We start from the raw sequence: 27,102 nt of genomic DNA, 5'->3' as shown, positions 1-27,102 counted from the left end.
AAATTCTGCATCGATTTTTTCATCATATTGAGTTTTTTTTATAGCATCCAGCAGCAATCTGCTAACATACTGCACATCACCCTAGGTAACCTGCGAACAGGAATCTGGAGTTATCTAAAAATATGTTTGCAAATTGTTGCTGAATGGTAAAAAAAAACTCAACAAAGATGAAAAAACGTTGCAGAAACTCGTTGCACTGTCATCACAGGTGAAAACGACAGAATTTAAAAGATTTTAATTATCATTCAAAAAAATGACTAAATTGGAAATTTTGTCGAGCTTTTGTTTTGCTTTTCTCCGTTTTTTGCCGTTTGACTCTCAATTTCGACTTTAGATTTGTGTTCAGCAATAAAAAAAGCATAGGAAAACATATGACGCATACCCAGCACATACCACTTTTTATTTTGTGAACCTGCGTAATTAATTAAAAATAAAAATAATCGTAGTACCAATTAAATGGTATATATGTATGTCAACCATATTTTTAGGTTCCCTCTCGATTGCCTTTTTACATTGTGTTTTTTTTCCTTTATTTATATTATAATCAATTTAAAATATACAAATAAAGCTCATAAAAATTATGAGAAAAAATATTTTTGTATAGTAGAAAAATACGAGTATTTGACAGTCAATCAGATTAAAAATATCATATTTAGAGGACAATTTTTCAACAGAATAAAAAATTATGGCAGCACTATATTACGGGCCTATATTCGTATGAATTAAAAAGCCATGTATTTGCTATAGAGTCAGGCGTTTTACGCATATATCCACACTTCGCGTATGTGTTATCAAAAATACATAAGAAATATGCATTTATGATAAAATTGTTATTTGACGTTCGTGCGTTTTGTAGGTTAGGTTTTGCGTGCGAAACGTCTTGATTACCAATTCATATGATTAGTTATGTATTTATGTTATTTGTTAAGAATCATTCAACGGTTACACGCATGTGTTGTATCTATATTGAATAAAGTCATTTATTATATTCAATCTGAGCATTTCTAAATAAAGAGACTGGCTCTTTACCGAAAAAAATACGAAAAATATTTTTGGTCAGTTATAACATAAAATATAAGAAATAATATGTGTTTATAAAAGAAAACAATAAATGTCTATGAAAGAAATAATTAGAATTATGTTTATATATAGCCGCAAAGAAGTCAAGAAATTTGTTACTACCAATTCATATGATGAGAATTGCGTAACATAGCGTTGCCAGAACATTTCTATTCTAGCAAAAAATTGGTCCCTTACAAAATTTCGTAAAGTTTTGACAACTTTCTGATTGGAGGAGGTGGCACCAACCTTTTATTTTATGTATAAGCTTTAGAATTTTACAATAATTGAATAGTGTAATAACAATAACGGAAAATAGAATTTCCTAAAAAACTATCAAACAGAACCGTAAAATCAAAATCGATCGACTTTCTCAATATCCTGTGCCTGTTTAAATCATCGGAATGAATCTATTATCCCACTTCCACTTATTATTTGATTGCTGACTATTTAAACCAGTTCCTAGCTTTACATTTGAACAATTGAAATCAATGAATGGCGTGGAAAAGCTCTCTACTTTGTCATTTGGACTACATGCATATTCATAGCCCGCGGCCCAGTGACTTTATTTCCGCTTCGGCCAGGTAACGGCCAGGTAACGCATTCGTTGCAACCATTGTCGCAACTACGAAATCGTCATACAATGATCATCAACGCGTTTTGCCTCCATTCGGCAAATTTTCGATTCATTTATCACTTTTTTCCCGAATTTATGATACAATCTGCTATGAGTAAGCCGTCGGGGAAATTCATGTGCTCGTACATCTGTTATGCGCACGAAAGAAATGAGTTGCATTTGACGAAAGTTATGGTGCAGCAAAGCAAGATACAGTTCCAAAATTATTTATGATGAAGCTGTTATGTGCCGGGAAATTGTGGTAGAGAATGTTGAATGGATGCGGAGTTTCATTTAACTCTTTCACGACGAACCGTCCAACTTATTTCAGTTAAACTTTTTATCAATGTTATTTTTGAAATTTATTCACATATAAATATATACACTACACGAGCGTTTACGCAAAATTGTTAAATAATAACATTTATAATACGATATATATATATATATATATATATATATATATGTATATATATATATATATATATATATATATATATATATTGGGGTGGTCCTTAATATGGTTATTTTCGAATTCCCTTGCTCCCAAGGGCTCAAATGTTTCCAAATTGATAAATTCTCTGAAAGTTAGCTCCTAAAATTAAATTTTAGAAAGTGCGCAAACTAGTTCAAACTTCATATGGAATTAGCATGAAAAAATTAAAAAAAAATGTTTAGGTATAATTTAACGACAAATGAATTAAGTGAAAATTTGTGTCATTTTCTATTGAAAATTCCACGCTCTGCAAAATAGATTTTTTATAATTTGTTTTGTAGAGAGTTGAATTTTGAATAAAACTCATTCATTTGTTTGCTAAATTATATCTAAAAAACATTTTTAAAATTTTTGGAAATTTTCAAATGCTGTTTCCATACAAAACTTTGATTGAATTGCGCACTATCTAAGAGACAATATTAAACGCTAAAACTTTCAGAGAATTGTTTTTTATCAATTTGAAACCATTTGAAATGTCTATATATATTATTCAGGCTGTCCCAGAACTCAACGTCAAGCCGAAACGGGGTGATAGTTTTGATCGGAACTATTATGAAAAAAATTTGAAAAAACTATTAAGTATATTGCCATTTTTCAATACTGATTAAAGGCGTTAACTTTTTATGAAACTTGCCGACGCACTTCAACACATTTTTTTATAGATTTTTTTTCAGAGTCAATGAATTTTAATTACTTTAAATTAGTAAATCAAACAGCTTTAATTCTATAAAACTTGACGCAATTGTGTGTTTATTTTTTACTGTGGTCCTAGAAAAGTTGATTACGATTGCGAATCGAAAGTTTAAAGAAACAAAACTGAGAAAAATTAACCACAATAACGAAAATTATTGATGTTGCAAATGCAAATTGTTAATTGGTATCATTCTTACTACCAAACATTATTGAATATATGGTAAATTAGGGAGCATCTATAAATGAGGTCTCAACAGACCTCAATAATCTGGAAGTAAAACTGAAAATTTAGGCGAGGTAATGAATTATCTAAATATATCGTGTATCATTGAATAATTATAGATTTTTAATTGAAAATTGTATCACAAGATACAAAACAAAGTCGTTTTATAAAACTTTATTTCGGGAATTCATTACAGTACCTCATTGATACAGAGATGTTGCAATCAGCACTTTTTGTGCTTTGGTACACAGGCATTGAAATCAGCACATTTTATTATGAAAATTAGTATAAATCAATTCATTTTCAAATTTATTAGTTTAATTATGTTAATTTATGTAAAATTGTATCATGAGCATTGCCTTATGAATGAGGGTTACGGAATATCTGTAGATATATAGACATACCAACAGAGTCGAACATATCGAACATCCAATTATTACATTTTCTCATTTATCGGATGGAATATAATTCTATCATTTTTTTTTAAATTTTTTTTTTACATTTTTTTAATTAAGCTGTAGCATGTTTAATGAGCGACGCATAAAGGAATATATCAAATCTCATAGTATATCATGGGTTGAAATTTTGGAGTCTAAAACAGGAAAACATGTTTTTAACGAGTTCTTTAAAATGAAATGTATTAACCATTCATAATGCAATAACCAGTTAAATGTGATCGATGAATATACTCTGGAGAAGTTGCAGAATTTTGTGTATTTTTGAGTATACTCGTCATGTGTACGAATCTTTGACCATTTGCTATTTAGTTTATAATTTTTGACAAAGACAAAGTATACTCTAAAATATCAAGGTGTTTAGAATATTTTGAGGCTATAACTATATAAAATATGTGGTTGTATATAAGAGGCATTTTACTTTAAGGAAAGTTGCATAGACTAATTATGATGTTATTTTTATTTAAATCTTATATTTTTCAATCTAAATGTATTTTTCGCTTTTGAACCTTGTATAAAAAATTTCTGTTCATTTTTTCCATCATTAATTTTAAAAAATTAACACTTTTTCTTTCATTCATTTTTTGTTATTTTTCAATTGAAAATAAAAATTTGAATTAATTAATGAGACAACCTGTTTTAACTCTTATTTGGAATTTTGTATTCGGCAATTTTCTCAGTGTCGCTTCATCTACCTAACCATACTCGTTGTCTTGCAATATAATATATAATAAAAATTTTTGAAATTTGATAGATAGTTATAATTTTATTGTCAAGTAATTGCGAAAATTAAATTTAAATTTATGTCTTTCAAAAACTTGAGACAATTTTGGATAAAAAATCTGAATCCGGGACGAATGTTGGTTTTAGAAAAACCCTGGACGCAAGGTGGAAATCCGCGACTGTTTTGTGCAAACCGGCACGTATAGTCACCTCAATGTAATAAGATTTCTCAATTTTGAAATGCAAACCCATATTTTTTATCCAATATACTCGACAAATATAATCATGGGCTCGATTCAGATGATACAAAACTGTGCGATGTGAGCGACATAGTTAACTGGTTAAATAGTTGCTGATCGTTTATAAGAAGTTGCCAGAATCTTAGAGAATCGTTAACTGAGCGCATAATGATACAGCTCAACAGTTTAAAAATGATATCCATATCTGAATGGTGAAAATGTGAATTGATTATATTCCCTAAAGTAAACAAAACTGGCCGGTCTATTTGTTTGGGCAGTGTTTGTCGATTGCATGCACATATTGTATGTGAATAGTACAAAGTGCTTGCGAACTGGGAATGTAGCTCAGCATGCCGTGCACGCTTTTCGAGTGTATTCTGTATTCTGTAGTCTGTACTATTACTATGTATTCTTCTAGTACGGCAACGGTGAATTCGATCGTTTGTACTGTGGAGAGCACGATGCATGCCCGATCGTGCAACCCATTTTCCTACTCGACTAATATGTATCTTTTTATCTTTATTTGCGAATCAAACATCTCAGCTGGATCTGGTGCTGAACTCCGAAGAAGGCGGCGATCTATCGGACTTCATTACGAATGGAGAGTGGTATTTAATAGGTAAGTCGTTAATATTACACACTATATTTGAATATGTTAGAAATTATATTTTATTGATGACAAAATAGTGGTATTGATTGCTGCTGAACGGAGTGATAGTGAACTGCCTTAAAGCAAATTTCTGGAATCTCAAATCGTTATCGCAAGATGTATCAATTTATTATTTTTATTAACGCTTTGCAAAGTTTTGAAAAAGCACTAAATCCAAAATGTTGAATTTGATAGGTTTGAATGATTTGAAAATCTACAAGATAGGTTTGAAAAGTATTTTCACTTCGTGATAATCTTTATATTACAAAAACCTAGACTATAATATATTCTCTTAATATTTTTATTAGCAAATGTCACAAGAATATATATGATTTCTAAACTCACATAATAAGTTATTTAAATTTTGAATGCTAATTTCATACCCGTTTTTTTGTCGTAATGGAAGGCTTGCCTATTTGGCTCCATGAACTATTCATACCTTATAGTTCTATTCATATGTAAAATAGTCTGTCATCTTAATAACCCTGTAATGAAAAATAAGATCAAATTATATCTAGAATGAAATTCATTTCAACGATAGGCACTATATAATTTACAATAAATTAAAGTTTCTATTTATTATTATTAATGTAATTCATAATGCTTATTTTTTATTTTGTGTATATCTACTGATGATAACAAAATTTTATTTCAATACCTATTAGAATAAAGATTTTGTAGTTTTTTTTTAAGTAAATCTTCTTTAGGCGCGACTAGGGTGTAAATCTGTAAAAATGCAACGAAAGAACGAGTCGAGTGTCAATGATTCGTCATTCGCTCTTGATGATATCATTTCTATACGGGTCGATTGTGATTGGTCGTCGTGTCGCGTGAGTATGATTGTTTTGATTCTATTCGTGTACGTAGTGAAAATAATAAAACAAATAAAAAATCTGTGCCGTGTAAGAAACGTAAGTTCATTGAAATAATTTGTATTATTCATATATATTTTTATAAGCAAGGCACATACATAGCTGCTCAAAGAATGATACAGTATCGCCAAAATAGTCAAAAAAAAACAAACAGTCAATTAACGTATGTTAATTTTATTTACATGACTGAAACAACTGTTCTCGTTCAAATGTCAAAGCTTACAATTTCATTTTACTGATCCTGAACGTAAATGATTACAAAGTTGCATATTTTTATAAATAATTATGAATAATGAAGAATGGATTAATATTTAGACTTATCACTCTAAACAAGAAATCAAGCACAACAATAGTTTGTTGTAGCTGTGTATTATTTATATACAGATATTTTTCATAATAAACATCTATGCAATTTATTTATTGCTAATGTTAATAAAATTATTTAAGATTGTTATATTATAGCTGTCCACTGTGTGAACGATTATTATAGAATTTATCAATCAGCAAATTCTTCATTTCTCTAATGCAATTTCTCTAAGGTTCAAGACCTAAATGCTCATTACAAAGACAAACCGATCATGTCGTATTTGAAGTATGACTTTAATTACATAATTGTTTTCAAATATATTTTTGGTGCTTTTATAAATATATAATTTATAATTTATTTTTATATAAATATGTATGATGTTTGACATTAAAAAATGTGTGCATCGGGAGTGTTACAATTTTACTAAGAAACATTCAAAAAATGATTATGATGTATTTTTAACTTAAATGCCATCTTGTACAAGAGCAAAACAGTTTTTCTTCAATCACGTGTGAACCTTACGCGCACTCTATTTTGTCTATTTCATGTAACGCGTTCCAAAAGTCTTATAGAGTATATACATTAGAGCTAAATTTAAAGTTACAATAATAAACATTGTATTATTGGTTTCAATTTTTTTCAGTATCCATATGTTTCATTCAGCATCCTATCCTTCATTCAGTTTTTGAAATATTTATGCTACGACATCTTAATAATTGTTATTCATGATAATTGTTGTTTATTGTTTGCGATGTTAACAAATATTTATATTACGGTCGTGTACATTCCACTACAAGCTAAAATGTATTGATATCAAATAAATTTTTTAACCATTCATATAATTTTCATTGCTGTAACGCTCGATCTTTAAACTGAGTGTTCATAAATATTATGAATGTACGGTGTGTACAGCTGCTATGTAAATTTAAACATATATATATATATATATATATATATATATATATATATATATATATATATATCAAGCAAATTTCTGCATTAATTTAAAACCAGGCCAAGACTTTACCATTAGCTGGTTAGAACAATGTCGTTTCTTCAATAATATTTTTATTAAGTTTAACTTTTATTTTTTTTTTCATAGCGCACGCTTCACAAGATTTACATTATAATAAAATGTAAAATGTTGAATAAATTATTTAAATATTTGTTCGTGATTAGTTATTTACTTTAGGACTGAATTACAAACAATGCAAAAGAGTTTTTCGTCTGCATAACAAATTGAGGCGTTATTCTGAACTCGCCTTTCTGTAGAATATTTCATTAACTTCTAATTTCGACGTATTGTTCGAAAAAGCCTTTTAACTTTTTATGCAAAAACCATTCTTCACAAGAATTGCAAATTCATATTGGATGAAAAGTTCCAAGGTAATTTACGTTCGCGCAAAATTTATATGAGCACTAGTTTGCATAAATACAATAAAAACATGCAGCCAGAAATGAGGGGATAGAGCGCGGTTCTCGATACCGAACGCCGGGGAAAGCGCGAGGCGACCGAACGCGAGGGAAAGAAATTTTACGGCTTTGCAACAAATCTACCGAGCCGACATGTTATGAACTTGGATATTTAAACATAAGCATTTCAGACGACATCATATTTCAAAAATATTCACGAATACTCGGGGGCCAATTTTGCCGTAAAGTAGACTTCTCTTACAAAATGGTACTAAATACTGCCAAATCCATGTTTGATGTAAGATCAGTCGTTTTACACATAAAATGCAACTTCACTCATATGTTATGAAGCCATATAACTAAGATGCAGTTATGATAAGATTGTGCATTTGACGTTTGTACGTTATCTAGATTAGGTTTTCTATCAAAAATGCCTGACTGCACAGCAACCACAACGCCTTTTGACAGTATTTAGTAGCATTTTGTATGAGAAGCAGTACGTAACATAGCCTTGCCATAACATTTACTGGTATATTTTACATTCATAATAAAATATTCAAAAATGAAATTTAGATAACAAAATGTATTTTTTGGAAATTAAAAAAAAAAAATTGAAACAAAAAAAAATCTCCAAAAGCAATCGTCAATACAAGCAGAAAGTTTTTTGAATAATTAAAATCAAATGCTCAGTTCTCTCAAAAACTGCCATTTTTTGCATATTTAGCTGCGTAGCTCCAAAACGGCTTGACCTACCTTTGCCAAAATCGAATCACCAGTTCTCCCTATCATTACGAATTGATTGTTTTTTGGATCGAATGCTCCGTTCTCCCAGAAACTGGATTTTTATTTTCTGCACTCTTCGCTCCGTTTCTCCGAAACGGCTGGACCTTTGCCAAAAACTAATCAGCACATTTCCCTGTCAATAAGAATCGAATGTTTTTTGAACCATTCAAATAGGTTGATCCGTGCGCGCGAAAACGTGGACGAAAAACTGCATCCATGCGTTTTTTCTATATCTTAGTACTTATTGTTAGTACTTTTCTGTATCTTAGATATATATATATATATATATATATATATATATACATATATATATATATATACATGTATATATATATATATATATATATATATATATCTGTGTGTGTATGCAAATTATGACTATTACAATTTCTATAAACGAGCAGATATATTTTTGGTCATATTATATCCAAAATTTATCTTTGCAATTCAATTTGATGAATTTAATTTATTATAATTTTTGCAATGAATAATAAAATTATTATAATTAAAATGTATAATTTAAATTGAAAAGGTAATTATTGTAATGAGATTTCGGACTGTAACATCCCCTTATTTCTATTACACTCATCCAGAGGGTGAGGTAAATAAGGCAAAAGGTAGATAATGACCGACCTTTTAGGTCTACTTGAAAAAAAGGTCACAATTTATGCTGCATATTCAGTTCGCAAGAAGCTTCAGTAAAAGCTTTGGCAGACGAAAAGTAAAGTTTAAATTATAATTCAATATGCGATTTTTTTAAGAAAGGATAGTCAAGTCTAACTCATTAAATTTAGTATCTACTAATATATAATGCTATAAACAGATGTTAGTTTTTCACATTATTGTTTATTGAATTTTTATAATATCTATTATAACTTCCCCAAAAATATCTTAAGATTTGCAAATATTTATATATTTAAGATAAGATAGGTTTAGTTATAAAAATTGCTAAACTTTGAAAACAATTATTTTATTTCTTTACATTTTCAACTTTTGATCACTTTACCATATCTTAAAAACGTGATCGTATATGTGTGCCTGCACGTAGTATATATTTATATTTATATGTAAAATCAAAAGTTTGCAAAAATAAAAGAATCGGTAGGTACCTACTAAAAGAAATTTGGCATATCCACGTCAAATTCTTTGACTTTCTCACAAAATTTTAACATGCAGCATTTTTATTGTTACTATAGATTTTTTTAGCATTTTTCACATTTATTCTATAATATCTATTGTAACTTCTCCAAAAATATCTTAAGATCTGCGCACAAAATCTTATTTGCAAATATTTATATTTTTCTTCATCTATAGGGTTAGTTATAGAAATAGCAAAATTTTTAAAACAATTTTCTTATTTCTTCACATTTTGAACTTGTGATCACTTTACCATTCCTCAAAAAACGTGATTGTATATGTCGTATGTGTAAATCAAAAGTTCGCAAAAATAAAAAAAAACTGTACGTACTAACTGAAATTTGGCATATGCACATGAAATTCTTTGACTTTCTCTAAAAATTCGAATAATATGCAGTATTTTTATAGTAACTACATTTCAATAAAAAAAATCAATAATTTTAAGTTTTTGGTTTGCTCACATTTATTTATTATTTAAAATATTTTATATACATTCTGAAAATCATATGAATAATATTATCCATCTATGACAAAATATACTTTGAAAAATTGAATGCTGCAAATTGTAAAGAAGGCACTAAATATTCATTGATTTCAAATCGTCTATTACTACGTAATTCATTCCTCTATCTATCTATAACGTAACCATTTTATTATAAATATATCGATACGGCATAATATTGATCATCTTAAAGTAGGAAATACGATTTTATCTTGTTGTATACCAGTTATCTTATTACACTGTATTACATGAACTGTATAATTATGAGGATGAGTTATGAAACAAACTTAATCAAATTTAAACAACCTACTACTTTTTTTAATAACAAAATCCTACACAACACGCCCGCTGCTAAAAGTAATAAGAAGCGCCCGACGATTAAAATAAATTTAAATACTATTAAAATATGGTAATACGATTAAAAATAATTACGAACGCAGAAATGGCAATTACCTTGGCCTTCATTTTCAGGAAAGAACGATTTATGAATTTCAAATAAGTTGATTATTACTAAACATGACTTTATTTCGTTTTCGCTCGCCCTCCGGAATGCTTTCTGATTCCTCCCGTATGCTTTCTCGTCTCTGCAAATTAGATTTTGACATTTGCTGCAGAGTTTACTTTATGTAATCGATAAACAAATTGAAAATTAATATTCATCAGCTTCCGAAACTTGCGACATAACATAAACGGAAATGCAACTAAAGGAAAATACACCCATATGTTTGTTACATGGCAAAAATAACATTTAGTACATTCAAAGGCCTCGTATGTTTTCTGCCAAAATATCTCAAAGCCCCAAAACCCATGTGAACCGTATCCATTATTTACATGCATTACATGGTAATTTCAAGAGATTAGAATTAATGAAAATGAATCGTCAACAATTTGTATAAACTGCTAATGTAAAATGCTTAATCATAAAACAGTTGCTTAGAAAGAAAATCTTTGATGTGCTAGACGAAATGGAGCACTAAGTTAATAATAATAATTTGCAATATTTAATTTGTCAACGGAAAGTATAAGTAATACCAGACAGACCAATAGCAAAAATATTTAAGCATGAAATACAAGTACTATTCTACCCCCCCCCCCTCTTCCAAAAAAGAGTGCGCGTAAGGTTCACACGTGAATAAAAAGTAAAACTTTTTTGCTATTGTACGAGATGGTATTTAAGTAAAAAATAAATACATTACATAACAATTTTGAATAATGTTTATTAGCAATATGGTAACATTTGTGATGCACACATTTCATAATGTCAACCATTATACATATTTATATAATAATAAATTATAAATTATATATATATATATATATATATATATTTATATATATATATAAGCATTAAAAATATTTGTAATATTTGAAAACAATAATGTAATTAAAGTCATATTTCAAATATGACATGATTGGTTTGTCATTGTAATTAGCATTTAGGACTTCATTAGAGACCTTCATTAGAGAAATGAACTAATTGCTGATCAATAAATTCTATAATATCCTTCACACAGTAGATTATATTAAACAAAGCATAAAGAAATATTGTTTTCATAGTTTCACTCAACATGTTAATGTGTTTAAAGAACTTCATGTATTAGAAATTAACATATATTTATTGACTATTTGTAATTTTTATACTTTTTCGCTGGCGATACAATCTCATTTTTTAAGCAGTTTGTAATATGTCTCGCCTATAAAAATATTTTCCATTTTAATAACTTCAAAGATTTATAAAACTATGAATAATATAAAAATTCTTTCTATTACGTTACTTACATAGCACAAATGTTACATTCATTTTATTATTTTCATTATAATTATTTACGGGGAACAGGGTAAAATATTCTTCTGATTCAGAGATTTTTTATTAAATCAAGATTTGTACTACGATGTAACCTTAAAATCTAATTTACACTCCGATCTCCTCGGTGACGTACGCCGGTACTAATCATAATCAGTTTGGGCGTTACGCAACTTCCGTTGCATTTTCACGGATTTGCTTTCTAGTTGCGCCTAAAGAAGTTTTACTTAAAAAAAATGTAATAACGAAATTAGTTGAATTTTGATTGATATCAATATCAAAAGACTATTTTTTCAGTTGGTAATTACAAAAAAACGAGTTGGCTCGATAATCTATGACATGACATTTCGACTAGTTTTAGTATGTACAAAATAAGTTAAAATTATTATCAACTTTTTGCAGGGCATCTTTAGGTTAACACATCTTGATCATATTAGCATACATTACAAAAATTGTATAGGGTGAATGACATCAACCAACCTAAATTTTTCATTCTTTTTAATGTCATCTTTATACATTCACATAGTTCATAACCAAGATGTTCAAGAAATGTAAATGTTATGACTAAAAAGACGAACATTAGACACATGTATAAATTTCTACAAAAACTAATCGTCACGACTCCTCAACATTACAAATTAAATGTTTTTTAAATCATTCAAATCGATTACTCTTAAAAACTTCATTGCCATTTTCTGCACTCTGCTCGGTATCTCAAAAACGGCTGGACCTCTCTTTGCCAAAAACTGACAAACTTAAATAATTTAAATCGGTTGATCCGTGCGCCCGAAATCGTGAATGAATTATTGTATACACACAAAATGAACACACACATACATAAATCTATTTTTTTCGAACAATAAAGTATGTCATAACATTCAGAAATCTCTGAAACTTAAAGATATGAAAAAAAAATATTTTTGATTTTTGATTAGTCTAATAACTTATCCCAAAAAAGTTAAAAAATATTTTCTCTCTTAGCAAAAAATTTCTAAGTGGGTTAACAATTCAGGAAGATTATTTATTTTAATCAATATGCGCATATGCAGAACCAAATTTATGACGATCCATATTAATGGTTTACCTGTGAGCTTTCTGCACATTTAAGAAGCTTTATTTTCAACATAATGTTGAATATATTATATTGCATATTCACATACTTTGTATGAAATTATACTGGTGGCGTAGGGTATAGTTGAACGATTTATGGAAAGTTATTAACTGCTGCGGTATATAGTTCATGTAGACGTAATATTGCATAAAATGTAATACTTTTGCTCACATCAAATGTAATCTAAATCGACCGTCGGCAATGTTTCTTTCGTCAAAGTCGACTAAATTTTAGATAGAGGTAATTTTTTTTATTATTTGGTATACTTAGAAAAAGTATATGTACATGTGCGTATAGTAACACATACATACTATGTATATGTGTATATAAATTTGAAAATAATATTTTAACCACACCGCTGTAAGAATCAATAAATCAGTGATCGATTTGTATTGACAAAGTGAATGAACAACTTATTTGATTTCGGAAAAAAAAGTCCATCGTTCTAAAAGAACAGAGAAAAATGAATAAAAATCTAAAAAAAAAAAATATTATATGCATATCACATTTTGAAATATTTGTGATTTATAAATATTCATAATTTTTTTAATATTTTAGGTTTCGACCCAATATATAAATATTTTCATAATTCACTCAGGTTTCTGTCCAATTTTCTCTTCTCGACTCTATTAGAGAAACTTTTACAATTTTTGTTCAGAAACTTGATGTAATTTGAGGTTACGTGACAACATGCAAAAATATAATTTGCATATAAATTTAATAAAATATTATCGCCAAAAAAAATTTAAACAATTTTCTGTCGATAATATGTTATCGACTTATCACACCATCTAAAATTCCGTTCTGAAAATACTGATTTCGGTTTATAATTTACTCTATTGGTTGCCTCAAAATTTCTAATTCATTTCCGTGATATCATTCGAAACCTGATAAAAATGAATAACAAACTGATAATATTGAACATTCTTTAAAAGTTTAAAGGATTTGCAAAATGAGTAAGGCAGGACTTAAAGGTTTGCGGGTAAGAAGATCCACCACCGATATCTCAAAAACAAGTTGCAATTTTTTTTACCAACAATATTTGAAAGTAGAGAGCAAAAAATGTATAACCGGTCATCACCTTGATTTTTACGAATTTGCTATCAAGAGATAAACGGCAATGTTTGAAAATCCATAATAAAAGTATTTTCTTTCGTTGTTATTTTTTTGATTGGTAGCACTCTTGTTTAGTTTTTGAGGCCTTAATAATTTTTTTTAATAATAAGTTTACGTTATTTAATTATTTTATAAAATGCTTTGCTAATTGTAAGTTAACAGTTTTTTGTATAACCTATATAAAAGATTACGCGTGGGTGGGGTAAAAAAATTGTAAATAGAAAAGTGGATTAAGTTAAAAAAGAATTTTACAAAAGATGAATTAAATAGTTGTTTGAACTCTGATGATGCTATTTTATTGATGATTCTGATGATATTTAAATTAATTATAAATATCCAGGGCGTATAGTACACGAAGAAAAATATCTCATAAATGAATATTAAGACACGCAAATTTATGTTTTATAATAATACACTTCAATATATTTTCTTCAGCGCCCAAGAATAATTTACGTAGGTTTTCTCATCTTGCATGATACATGTAACTCTACGTACTCTACAATTGTATGTTGGCAATAAAAAAAAATAAAAATTATAAAATATTCTTTTATTTTAAATAGTTTCAACTCCCAGATTATTGGACTTCTCTTTATTATTTCGATTATTATGTCGTGTTATTCAGAATTAAAATAATATACTATCTCTAAGCTAAATTCAATAGAATAGTAGATAACTTTAATTTAATGTCTTATCATTGGCTAATATCTCCGCTCGAGGTAGAAGTTACAAACGATTTCACATCCCAGGATTGGTTCTAATCCAATAAACTCGATAATTCAAAATGGTTTCTGTATTAAATCCGAGAAATTTAATAAATTTCAAATGAAATGAACGAATCGCATAAACTTATTCAAGGATTACTAGGAGAAAGAGTTTGTTCGGTAATACGAAACCTTTCCGGGCGATTTATCCTTTGATGTAATTTTGCGCACATATAGGTATAGGTATAGGTATAGGTAGGTAGCTACGAAGGGCGCCCGATCGTTTGGAACGTTTCTACGTATAAAACACTGAACCTAAATTTACAACCTACACAGCCGTTTACCCTTGAATTTTTTATATGTAATAGTTTACATATGTTAAAACAATGCTGGTTAGAGCAAAGTCAACAATTTCGATCCGCACCGTGCAAATAGCGAACACATAGAAATCACTATTAAATATGTATATTCGGCGGCAAGTAAATTTACCACGATATATAATATGCAATATCATTCATAATCATTTATCAATATGTATTGATATGGAAGGTGAATACTGAACATGAACTTAAATTATTAGTGATTAAATTTGATTTATTGATCAGAATTTATAAGCTTTGTTGACAATTAGTATATCGAGATACACTGACATTAAATGAATTTATTGAATTATTTTAGTTGAAAAAATCTATAAAGGTTCTCTAACCTTTTTGCTTATCAATAGTATCTGCTGTAGGAGACATCGTCAATTAAAAATATTAAAGAAAATAATGAATTTTATTTTAAGAAAAAAAAAGACTTTCAGAATTTTAAAAATCATATTCAAACATTTACAAACATTTTATTGTAAACTTAGCAATCAACGGGGACAACGTCTATCGCTTGCCACGAACACCCATCGGGAGACTTGGGAAGGTTCTTGGACTTTGCAATCTCCGCCAAGCCCTCCAAACGGCAACTCGCAACTAATCTGACGATTCAACCCCCGCAAAAAGTTGTTATAGGAACCTGTCATTATGGCGGAATTATTGACGTTTCAACAGAATTCAAGTTTGTGAAAAATACAATCGTTTTCGTGTAATGAACGTAACTTCGGACAAAGATATTCATGTATCAAATAGGTTTCTAAAGGCTTAGTTTTCATGTGCAGATCCCACACTTTGTCACTGAGATGATTTGAGAGATCATATATCTGCCTGAATTACTAAGCTTGACATCACTTATAGAACTAATTATTTCACTAAAAAAACTTCTATTTTTCGGATATTCGTGATCTTCAAACATCTTAGCAGTCACATCACATAAGGACCTTATATAGCGAAGAAAGATTGGCACTACTGAAGTAAATATTGGTATCGACTCCCAGGAATCAATGACTTCAGCCTGAGAAGCTTGACGTCATTTCTAGATTTTTTACGTGCTCGAAGTCTTTCCTTCTTGAAACCCATGTATTTGATTAATATCTTCAGTATTTTTGAAGAACTTTTATTTTATTCAATGTAAAAACTGTGAAATACAAAGGGATATAATTATTATTAATCAAATGGAAAATTTATCAAAACTTCAAAAAATAAAAACTGTTTTTTTTAATAAATACACAATAAATTTTTATATTCAAATAATAGTTTCATTATCAGAAATTTATAATGACAACGTTTCAATTGGCAACAATTTATTCATAACAATTTGCAATCAGTAAATTTCAACAAACACTTTTCTGTTGCATACTTTAGAATCGAAACAATTTTTTCAATAACTTTTAGTGTTATTATTATTAATCTCCGGCATTTTGGCCTTTTTATGGAAATATTTCATAGGGAATATAAATATATTCACACATCTTGAATTGGTATATATACTATGAAAGTAATTTTCAAGAACATTCTATTCTAACAATTTTAGTTAACGATTATCCGCAGAAATTCTTCTAAATAATTTCAATAGACTGCCAATGTCACATTTAGAGTCCTAGTTATAGGACAAACTAATTAATACACGTATTTTTAGTTCTTTTACTGCGTTTGAAGTATTAAAATCACAACTTATTACAACATTTCGACTAAATTTAGGTAATTTAAAGTGTAAAATTTACCTTGCTACTTCTAACAGAATTTTAAAAATTTATTTACTAAAAAAATAAATTGCAAATTCTCACTGGTCTTCTATGACGAGTATATTCGTAAATCACACTGATTAAACAGGTACTAACAATATTTTTTTTTATAAATTTTTGGTTTTTACAATCAATTATATAATAACAATTTCGGAGTATATTACCGACTAAGACTCATCAAAAAGGAAGTACGGATTTCAAGTGATCAATAATGTCTTATTAGTGATTAAATTTGATTTATTAATCAGAATTTATAAGCTGTGTTGACAATTGGTATATCGAGATACACTGGCATTAAATGAATTCATTGAATTATTTTAGTTACAAAAATCTATAAAAGTTTTTCTCACCTTTTGTTAGTTATCAATGGTTTCTGAAAAGGGGGACATCTCAAATTCCAAAAATGTCGATTAAATTTATTAAAAAAAGCAATGAATTTTATTTAAAAAAAAAATGACTCAGAATTTAGAAAATCATGTTCAAACATTTGTTTTAAAATTGATGCACGAGAAAACTGCAGTGAGCTGTGAGTAAAACATGTGAATGTTATATTAATTTTCAAACATAATAAGTTTTATATCATTTTTATATTTTTTATAAAAAATGTAGAAACATCAAGTACAAATACAAAATTTATTTACGGTTTTAATTCATTTTGATAAATAAGTATTAAAAATATAATTTTAATAATATTATTAATTCCAAAGGAAATGTCAAAATCGAATCAATACTCGCAAGAGGAACAAATAGAAGAAAATACGAGACATTAGAAGTTATAGGTATAAGATATTATTAGTAGCAGCTATTGCGATAATATGCTTTGTGAGTTCACTAGCGGTATATAAAAATATTTTTTTATTGAAATTCAAGCAGTCAACGGGGACAACGTCTTTTGCTTGACATGAACATCCACTAAAGACTTGAGAAGATTCTTGGACTTTGCAATCTCCTCCCAGCCCCCCAAACGGCAACTGATCTGGCGATTCAACCTCCGGAAAAAGTTGTTATAGGAACATGTCATTATAGCGGATTTATTGGCGATTCAACAGAATTCAAGTTTGTGAAAAACAATCGTTTTCGCGTAATGAGCATAATTTCGGACAAAGATATTCATGTACGAAGTAGGTTTTCAAAGGTTTATTTTCCATGTGCAGATCCCACACTTTGACACTGAGATAATTTGAGAGATCATATATCTGCCTGAATTACTAAGCTTGACATCACTTATAGAACTAATTATTTCACTAAAAAAACATCTACTTATTGGATATTCACGATCTTCAAACATCTTAGCAGTCTTAGCAGTCACATCACATAAGGACCTTATATAGCGAAAAAAATTGGCACTACTGATATAAACATTGTTATCGACTCCCAGGAATCAATGACCTTAGTCTGAGAAGCTTGACGTCACTTCTAGATTTTTTACGTGCTCGAAGTCTTTCCTTCTTTAAACCCATGTATTTGATTAATATCTTCAGTATTCTTGAAGTACTTTTATTTAATTCAATGTAAAAATTGTGAAATATAAAGGAATAGTATTAATTTTAATGAAATGAAAAATCTGTCAAAACTTCTAACTTAAAAATTGTTTTTTTTTTAAATAAATAAACAATAAATTTTTTATATTCAAATAAAGGTTTGATTTCACTCAACTATCAACGTTATTAGAAATTTATATTGACATATCATAACAATTCTAAATCAGTTAATTTAAACAACCACTTTTTCTGTTACATACTTTAGAATCGAAACCAACCATAATTGATTTACTTGCAGTTTTTTCAATAACTTTCAGTGTTATTATTATCAATCTCCGGCATTTTGGCCTTTTATGGAAATATTTCATAGACAATATAAACATATGCGCATATCTTAAATTAGTATATATACTATAAAAGTAATTATCAAGAACATTCTTTTCTAACAATTTTAATTAATGAAATCCGCGGCAATTCTTTTAAATAATTTCAATAAACTACCAATATCACATTTAGAGTAGTAATTATAGGACAAACTAATTAATACACGTATTTCTAGTGCTTTTACTGCGTTTGAAGTATTAAAAGTATAACTTATTACAAGAGTTCGACTACATTTAAGGAATTTAAAGTATAAGTTTGCCATGCTACTTTTAGCAGACTTTTAAAAATTTATTTTTTACAACAAAAAAAATAACAAATGCTCACTGGTCTTCTATGACGAGTATATTCGTAAATCACGCTGACTAAACAGGTACTTTTTTTATAAATTTTAATTATAAATCTAATTTTTTTTTTATAAATTTTCGTTTTTTACAATGAGTCATATAGTAACATTTTCGGAGTATATTGCGGCTAAGACTCATTAAAAAAGAAGTCCGGATTTCAAGTGATCAATAATGTCTTATAATCGAGGTCAAAGAAATCCATCTTGTAGTCCTTCGGCGCCATTGTCGCCATGGAGAGAGCGCGGCCGCCGTGCGATATTGTAATAATTTTCCCCGCGCTGACTCTATTAACCTTGCGTTTATGGCACCGGCCGTGCGAATGTATCTGTCCGATGGGGGACCCGAAAATTCGTATAGGGCTTCTCACATGGGATTTGGGCTTCGTTTTCACTTCGACGGCATCGATTAATGATAACAATAAGCCAACGACCTTATATTGCCGTGAATTTTAGCAATAAAGCAAGTTAATGTGCAGGAACAATTGCTCAAAAAGAATGAACAAAATTGATTAATAAAAATACACAACGAATAGATATCAATATTAAAATAAAATCGACAAACCGTTGTATAAGCAAATTTTATCATAAAATGCAGATTTTTTTGATTGAAATTGACTTTCAGCTAGGGTAAAAATATGTAATTAAACATGATGGTGAATCAAAATATAATCACCAGAAAAGTTTATATCGCCAACTTTAATCTTTTCTGCTACAAATGCCGTCCATGGACGACATACGCATGTCGTTCATTGATGACATGCACTGTTTTGGTCTTTTCTTCAAAATTTATAACTATGAGTAATGCTATTAGTAATTCTGATTGTAATTTTGAATCTATATTATAAATATTTTAAAATATATCGCTATGCTTATTAAGAGTTGTATTTTACGGGCCAACTTCTTTAATTGTCAAAAATTTTGCTACGATGTATAATAAGAATATTCCATAGATGTTAATAAAAAAATGAAGTTTATGAATTCAAAATGTAAAAGAACCGCAAATTTTTAGAATAACAATTATAATAAAAAATGCATTAGGAATAATATTTAAAAAAAAACTGTGTGGACGTTTTCAGCACAAGTTTGTATAACAACTAATATAGTTTTATTAATATATAATTTAGTATAGTAATATGTAGTATAAGATCTTATTGTCACAAGTCGAAATTGAAATTTATCTAAAGGTTCTCGAGTATTTTGAGGTACACAAAATTACTAATTAACTATTCACGATCTAAGATATCAACTTATGTTACATCATATAATTTATAATGAACTTTACAGAATTCATAGATAACTTCTTACAACAATAACTCCTTAAATAATTTTCCAAATTTATATATATTTAAAATTTCTGAAAAGCCTTCTAATTTCCTCCAAATTCAAATAACATTATTAACAAAAAGTAAAATAATAAATAGATTCAGCCAAGCTTAATATAGAACTAATTATTTTCATATCGATGGTAGTCATTTTCTGAATAAATTCAAATCTTTTTCAAATGTAAAAATCGTTTCTAGGAATATTGTTCGATGATAAAATCCATGCGCCGACGCATATATCGAAAAATGTAATTAAGCGAATGAAATCCAATTTTGAATAAAAAATTATATTCTATGTGCTTATCAATTAAGTTTTGTTAATATGACACGCTTTATTATGGCAAGTACAATTAAAAATACTTCAAAAATAAAACAATTATTTAATCAAAATTCTTAACATTTTAATTGATATCTAAGGTAATTAGATAATTTCTAATAGAATACAAAATCTAAAAAAATATAAATATTCAAGAGATATAACATTTAAAAACACTACAAAACGTATTATTAAACTTAATATTTAAAAACTATTTGTTAACAATTGTAAAAAATAATTTCGTTTAATAATGACATTTAATTAAGCACCGTCTGGTAGTAGATGGTCCTTAGAAGTAGAAGATGCCCCCCTAGGTATGGGAATCGTCCTTGTCGATCAATTCAACCGTGGAGTGTCCGATAACCGAACCAACCGCCAAATACAAAACCCATTTCAATCCCACAGTTCCATTGAAGCCCATTTTATCTATTTGCGATGACAGCGGAACGTACTGAAGTACTGATAAATTTTCCGTTTGGTTAAAATTCTATACCATTCCTTTGTGTTTCAGGATTTTTACATTGGATTGAATAAAACTTAAGTACTTTAAGAATGCTGAAGATTCTAATCAAATATATACGTTCAAGAAAGGAAAGACTTCAAAGACTTTCAAAAATTCTACGAGTGATGTCAAGTTTCAGATTGAGGTCATTAATTCATTGGACTGAGGTCATTAATCCAAACAATTGTGTTTATTTCCATTCTTTCTCTCCGATATAAGGGCAGAGGTTTATATGATGTGTCTGCTAAGATGTCTGAAGATCACGAATATCCGAAAAATAGAAGTTTTTTTAGTGAAATAATTAGTTCTATAAGTGATGTCAAGCTTAGTAATTCAGGCAGATATATGATCTCTCAAATTATCTCAGTGTCAAAGTGTGGGATCTACACATGGAAAATAAACCTTTGGAAACCTACTTGGAACATGAATATCTTTGTCCGAAATTATGCTCATTACACGAAAACGATTGTACTTCTCACAAACTTGAATGCTGTTGAATCGTCAATAATTCCGCCATAATGACAGGTTCCTATAACAACTTTTTGCGGGGGTTGAATCGTCAGATTAGTTGCGAGTTGACGTTTGGAGGGCTTGGAGGAGATTGCAAAGTCCAAGAACCTTCTCAAGTCTCTTGGTGGGTGTTCGTGGCAAAAAAGAACGTTGTCCCCGTTGATTGCTAAGTTTTCAATAAAAAAAAATATTTTTATATATCGCTTGTAAACTCACGAAGCATATTATCGAAATAGCTGCTACTAATAATATCTTATACCTATAACTTCTAATGTCTTGTGTTTTCTTCTATTTGTTCCTCTTGCGAGTATTGATTTGAGTTTGACATTTCCTCTGGTATTAATAATATTATTGAAATTATATGCTTATACTTATTTATCAAAAGGAATTAAAACCTTAAATGAATTTTGTATTTGTACTTGATGTTTTTACATTTTTTATAAAAAATATAAAAATTATATAAAACTCATTATGTTTGAAAATTAATGTAGCATTCACATGTTTCACTCACAGCTCACTATTAGTTTCCTCGTGCATCAATTTTAAAACAAATGTTTGAACCTGATTTTCTAAATTCTGAAAGTCATTTTTTTCTTAAAATAAAATTCATTATTTTTTTTAATAATTGTAATCGACGTTTTTGAAATTTGAGATGCCCCCTTTGTCAGAAACTATTGATAACTAACAAAAGGTTAAAAGAACTTTTATAGATTTTTGTAACTAAAATAATTCAATGAATTCATTTAATGCCAGTGTATCTCGATATACCAATTGTCAATACAGGTTATAAATTCTGATTAATAAATCAACTTTAATCACTAATAAGACATTATTGATCACTTGAAATCCGGACTTCTTTTTTACTGAGTCTTAGTCGTAATATACTCCAAAAATGTTTTTATATGACTCATTCTAAAAACGAAAATTTATAAAAAAAAATATTTTTTGTACTCGTTTAATCAGTGTGATTTAGGCATATACTCGTCATAGAAGACCAATGAGTATGTGCTATTTAATATTTTTTTTTGTAAATAATAAATTTTTAAAAGTCTGCTAGAAGTAGCAAGGTGAATTTTACACTTTAAATTACCTAAATTTAGTCGAACTGTTGTAATAAGTTGTGCTTTTAATACTTCAAAAGCAGTAAAAGAACTAGAAATACGTGTATTAATTAGTTTGTCCTGTAACTAGTACTCTAAATGTGATATTGGCAGTCTATTGAAATTATTTAGAAGAATTTCTGCGGATAATAGTTAATTAAAATTGTTAGAAAAAGAATGTTCTTGATAATTACTTTTATAGTATATGTACCAATTTAAGATGTGTGCTTATGTTTATATTGTCTATGAAATATTTCCATAAAATGCCGGAGATTAATAATAACACTAAAAGTTATCTAAAAAACTGCAAGTAAATAAATTATGCGTGCTTTCGATTCCAAAGTATGTAACAGAAAAAGTGCTTGTTTAAATTTACTGATTGCAAATTGTTATGAATAAATTGTTGTCAATTGAAACGTTGTCATTATGAAGTTCTGATTACGTTGATAGTTGAGTGAAATAAAACTATTATTTGAATATAAAAAATTATTGTTTATTTATTTAGGAAAAAACAATTTTTATTTTTGAAGTTCTGATAGATGTTTCAAATGATTAAAATTAACACTATTCCTTTGTATTTCACAATTTTTACATTGAATTAAATGAAAGTACTTCAAGAATATTAATATTCAAGATATTAATCAAATACATGGGCTTGAAGGAAAGACTTCGAGCACGTAAAAAATCTAGAAGTGACGTCAAGCTTCTCAGACTAAGGTCATTGATTCCTGGGAGTCGATAACAATGTTTATTTCAGTAGTAACAATTTTTCTTTGCTGTATAAGGTCCTTATGTGATGTGACTGCTAAGATGTTTGAAGATCACGAATATCCGAAAAATAGAAGTTTTTTTAGTGAAATAATTAGTTCTATAAGTGATGTCAAGCTTAGTAATTCAGGCAGATATATGATCTCTCAAATTATCTCAGTGTCAAAGTGTGGGATCTGCACATGGAAAATAAACCTTTGAAAACCTACTCCGTACATGAATATCTTTGTCCAAAATTATGCTCATTACACGAAAACGATTGTACTTTTCACAAACTTGAATGCTGTTGAAACGTTAATAATTCCGCCATAATGACAGGTTTCTATAACAACTTTTTCCCGGGGTTGAATCGTCAGATTAGTTTGAAGGGCTTGGAAGAGATTGCAATGTCCAAGAATCTTCTCAAGTCCCAAGAATCTTCTATCTTCTAAGATTACTTCTAATGTCTCGTGTTTTCTTCTATTTGTTCCTCTTGCAAATATTTATTCGGGTTTGACATTTCCTCTGGCATTAATATTATTATTAAAAAATTATGTTGTTATACTTATTTATAACAATCAATTAAATCCGTAAATGAATTTTTAACTTGTACTTGATGATTAGACTTTTTTTTTATAAAAAAGTGATGTTATGAAAAAATATAAAAATCGAATAATGTTTCGGATGTTTGAAAATTAATATAGCATTCACATGTTTCACTCAAAGCTCACTATTCATTTCCTTGCGCATTAATTTTAAAACAAATTTTTGAACATCTGACAGCATTTGAAATAAGCCTCCTTTTGTTTCAAAACAAGATTATTTGTTAAAAAAAATAATTTACTTATTTGATGTTTCAAGAATATTGCATTGCATTCCTTTAGAAACTATTATTAACAAATACAAATAAATCATATATTGATACGCTTATTTAATTAGTATAAAATAGGGTAGGGTAGAACGAGGCTTAAAGGTCTGCAGGTAAAAAGGTGCACCGATATCTCAAAATCAAGTAAAGTTAAGAATTATTTAACAATATTTGAAAGTACGAGGGTAAAAGATGTATAACCAGCCATCATATCGATTCTTACGATATTGCATTTGGGACATAAACGGCAATGTTTGAAAATCCGTAACTAAAGTATTTTCTTTTGTTGCTAATTTTTTAGTAGTGAGCACTGTTGCTTAATTTACGAGACCTTAATATGATTTTTAAGTAAATGTCTTAAGTTAGATTCAACATTTTTTATTATATATAAATAGTTATTCCAACTTTGTTGATAAATATTTCTAACAAAGTACCAGATCAAGGTTAAATACAGTGTTATCTCTGTAAAATAAATAACCATAGAATTCATATTTTGCAGCTTTAAAATTAAAAATAAGACACTGGACCTGGTGCCACCTTGCCGTTCAATTTTAACTCGCCTATGGGGCAAAAAGACAAAAGAGACAAAATTTTGAAAAACAGCAGGAACACATTTATACAATGATGAATTAGCTCGTAGTTTTACTGAAAATAGTCAGATAGTTTTTATAATATGATTGCTCAATGTCAAATTGGACCTTTGTGCCTCGCCCTACCCTACTGCCACAAAAATAAAGTTTGTAAGAATTAGTTCGAACTTGTCACATGGTGGATACAGAAGGTATTGAAAGAATAATTTTAAAAAAATTATGAACATAATCAAAAATAAATCGGAGACACTGTATAGAATTTGAGAAACCGAGTAAATCATTTAGCCCCGCGAACGTGCTCGGTACTGTTACCTACTTGAAATCTCTAATTCGAGGGAACAGCACGAGTCAGACAAGCAATATAGTATCAGTAAAGTTCACAATGTTATGTGAATGGAGGGTATATCCGTGGGCTCCAGATATACCTGAGCTCGGGGCCATGAATCGGGTTGAACGATACGAATTTCACACATCTCGCTCGACGTACGTCATAAATCTACATAAGCTAGATCTTCATTTAACACGGCAGAGGATGGAGTGAGCGGTTCTTACCCACTGGCTTACAGTTTAAGGTACTTGCACACTTCGTACGTACAATCTGCGAATTCAACGAACATTTCTTACCCTACACGAACTAAAAACATTGATGAAGATCTAAAAAATTGTATTTTGTTAGCTATCTTTTTAAATTATTAAGTTTCGTACCTGACTACACAAATTGTTTTATAAAATTCGAATTGACTGAGTATTCAGAAAGTAAATGCGTTTGCATTCATAACTTACTACTTTTACTTTGACTTAAATATGCACTAGAGACGTTCGTGATATTAGTAACATCTGCATATATAAAAATGAATGTATAAATCATAAACCATACATCCGATCGCCGTGAAAATTTGGGAAATTGTTAGGTAAATCCCGAGCCAGGTTTTCGGATATTTTAATTAAAGCGGAGTGGTAGGGGTTACATTTTTTTCGACCAATTTTAATCGAGGGGTAAGTTATAGTAATCGCAAAGAAAATAAAATTTTTATATATCTTGGCGTTTCAGAGGTTTCTGAACATTTTGGCATACTTCAGAAAAAATGATGTGTGTGTGTATGTGTATGTGTGTGCATGTATGTGGAGACATTTTTGGGCGTACGGATTAGCCGATTGAATGATTCAAAAAACGTTCGATTCCTATTGATAAGAAGATCAGTTTTTGACGAAGACAGGTCCTGGGGCTTTAGAGATATTGAGCGAAAAGTGCTAAAAATGTCATTTTTTAAGAGCACAAAACGGATCGACCGATTTAAATTATTTAAAAAACATTCGATTCATATTGACGGGGAGTTGTGCTGGTATTTTACAAATACCTAGATGAAATACAATGAACAAATAAAATCAATTCTATTAATTAGTACAAATTAATATCATTCTTTTGTATGTTTATGCTATAGCGACTTTAATAATCAGTATAATTAATAACAGCAGCTTTTTAGATAAACATTATTTCAAAACTGATTACAATAATTAGTTACTAGTGTAAATTACAGTGTTATCTCTCTAAAAAGTTCATCTATAAAATTTATATTTTGCATTAGTTCAATAACGTAGCTATTATTTCGTAAAATCACTTTAAAATTAAAAATAAGTCATTGTACCTATTTGCCACCTGGCCGTCCTTTTTACCTGGCCTACGTGGTGAAAAGGACCAGGTGACAAGTTTTTGAAAAACAGAAAAAACACGCTTTTACAATGGTGAATTAGCAGGGAGTTTTACTGAACTATAATTATTTGTTTGATATGTGATATAATTGATTTGGTTTTCACAATATAATTGTTCGAAGTCAAATGTGACCTTTGTGCACCACCCTACCCTATATTAAAACAATCAAACATTTGTAAATAAAAATAAACTATATTATGTATTAAGCATTTGATA

At 28.9% G+C, this 27,102-nt stretch overlaps 1 protein-coding gene across 1 annotated transcript in view; it reads left to right on the top strand.

The window, feature by feature from the left end:
* LOC113375165 (neuronal acetylcholine receptor subunit alpha-7) overlaps positions 1-27,102 on the top strand; it is a 204,013-nt gene that overhangs the window by 45,702 nt on the left and 131,209 nt on the right. Inside the window, exon 4 of the mRNA XM_026615116.1 lies at positions 5,048-5,123. Within this exon, the coding sequence (XP_026470901.1) occupies positions 5,048-5,123 (76 nt within the window). The remainder of the gene's footprint in view (positions 1-5,047; positions 5,124-27,102) is intronic.

This window comes from Ctenocephalides felis, unplaced genomic scaffold, assembly GCF_003426905.1.
Source record: "Ctenocephalides felis isolate EL2017-DRISC unplaced genomic scaffold, ASM342690v1 CF-g0.4_SCAFFOLD_01886, whole genome shotgun sequence".
NCBI classification, from domain to species: domain Eukaryota; kingdom Metazoa; phylum Arthropoda; class Insecta; order Siphonaptera; family Pulicidae; genus Ctenocephalides; species Ctenocephalides felis.
Note: the sequence above shows the minus strand (reverse complement) of the source record. Positions and strands in the feature narration are given on the sequence as shown.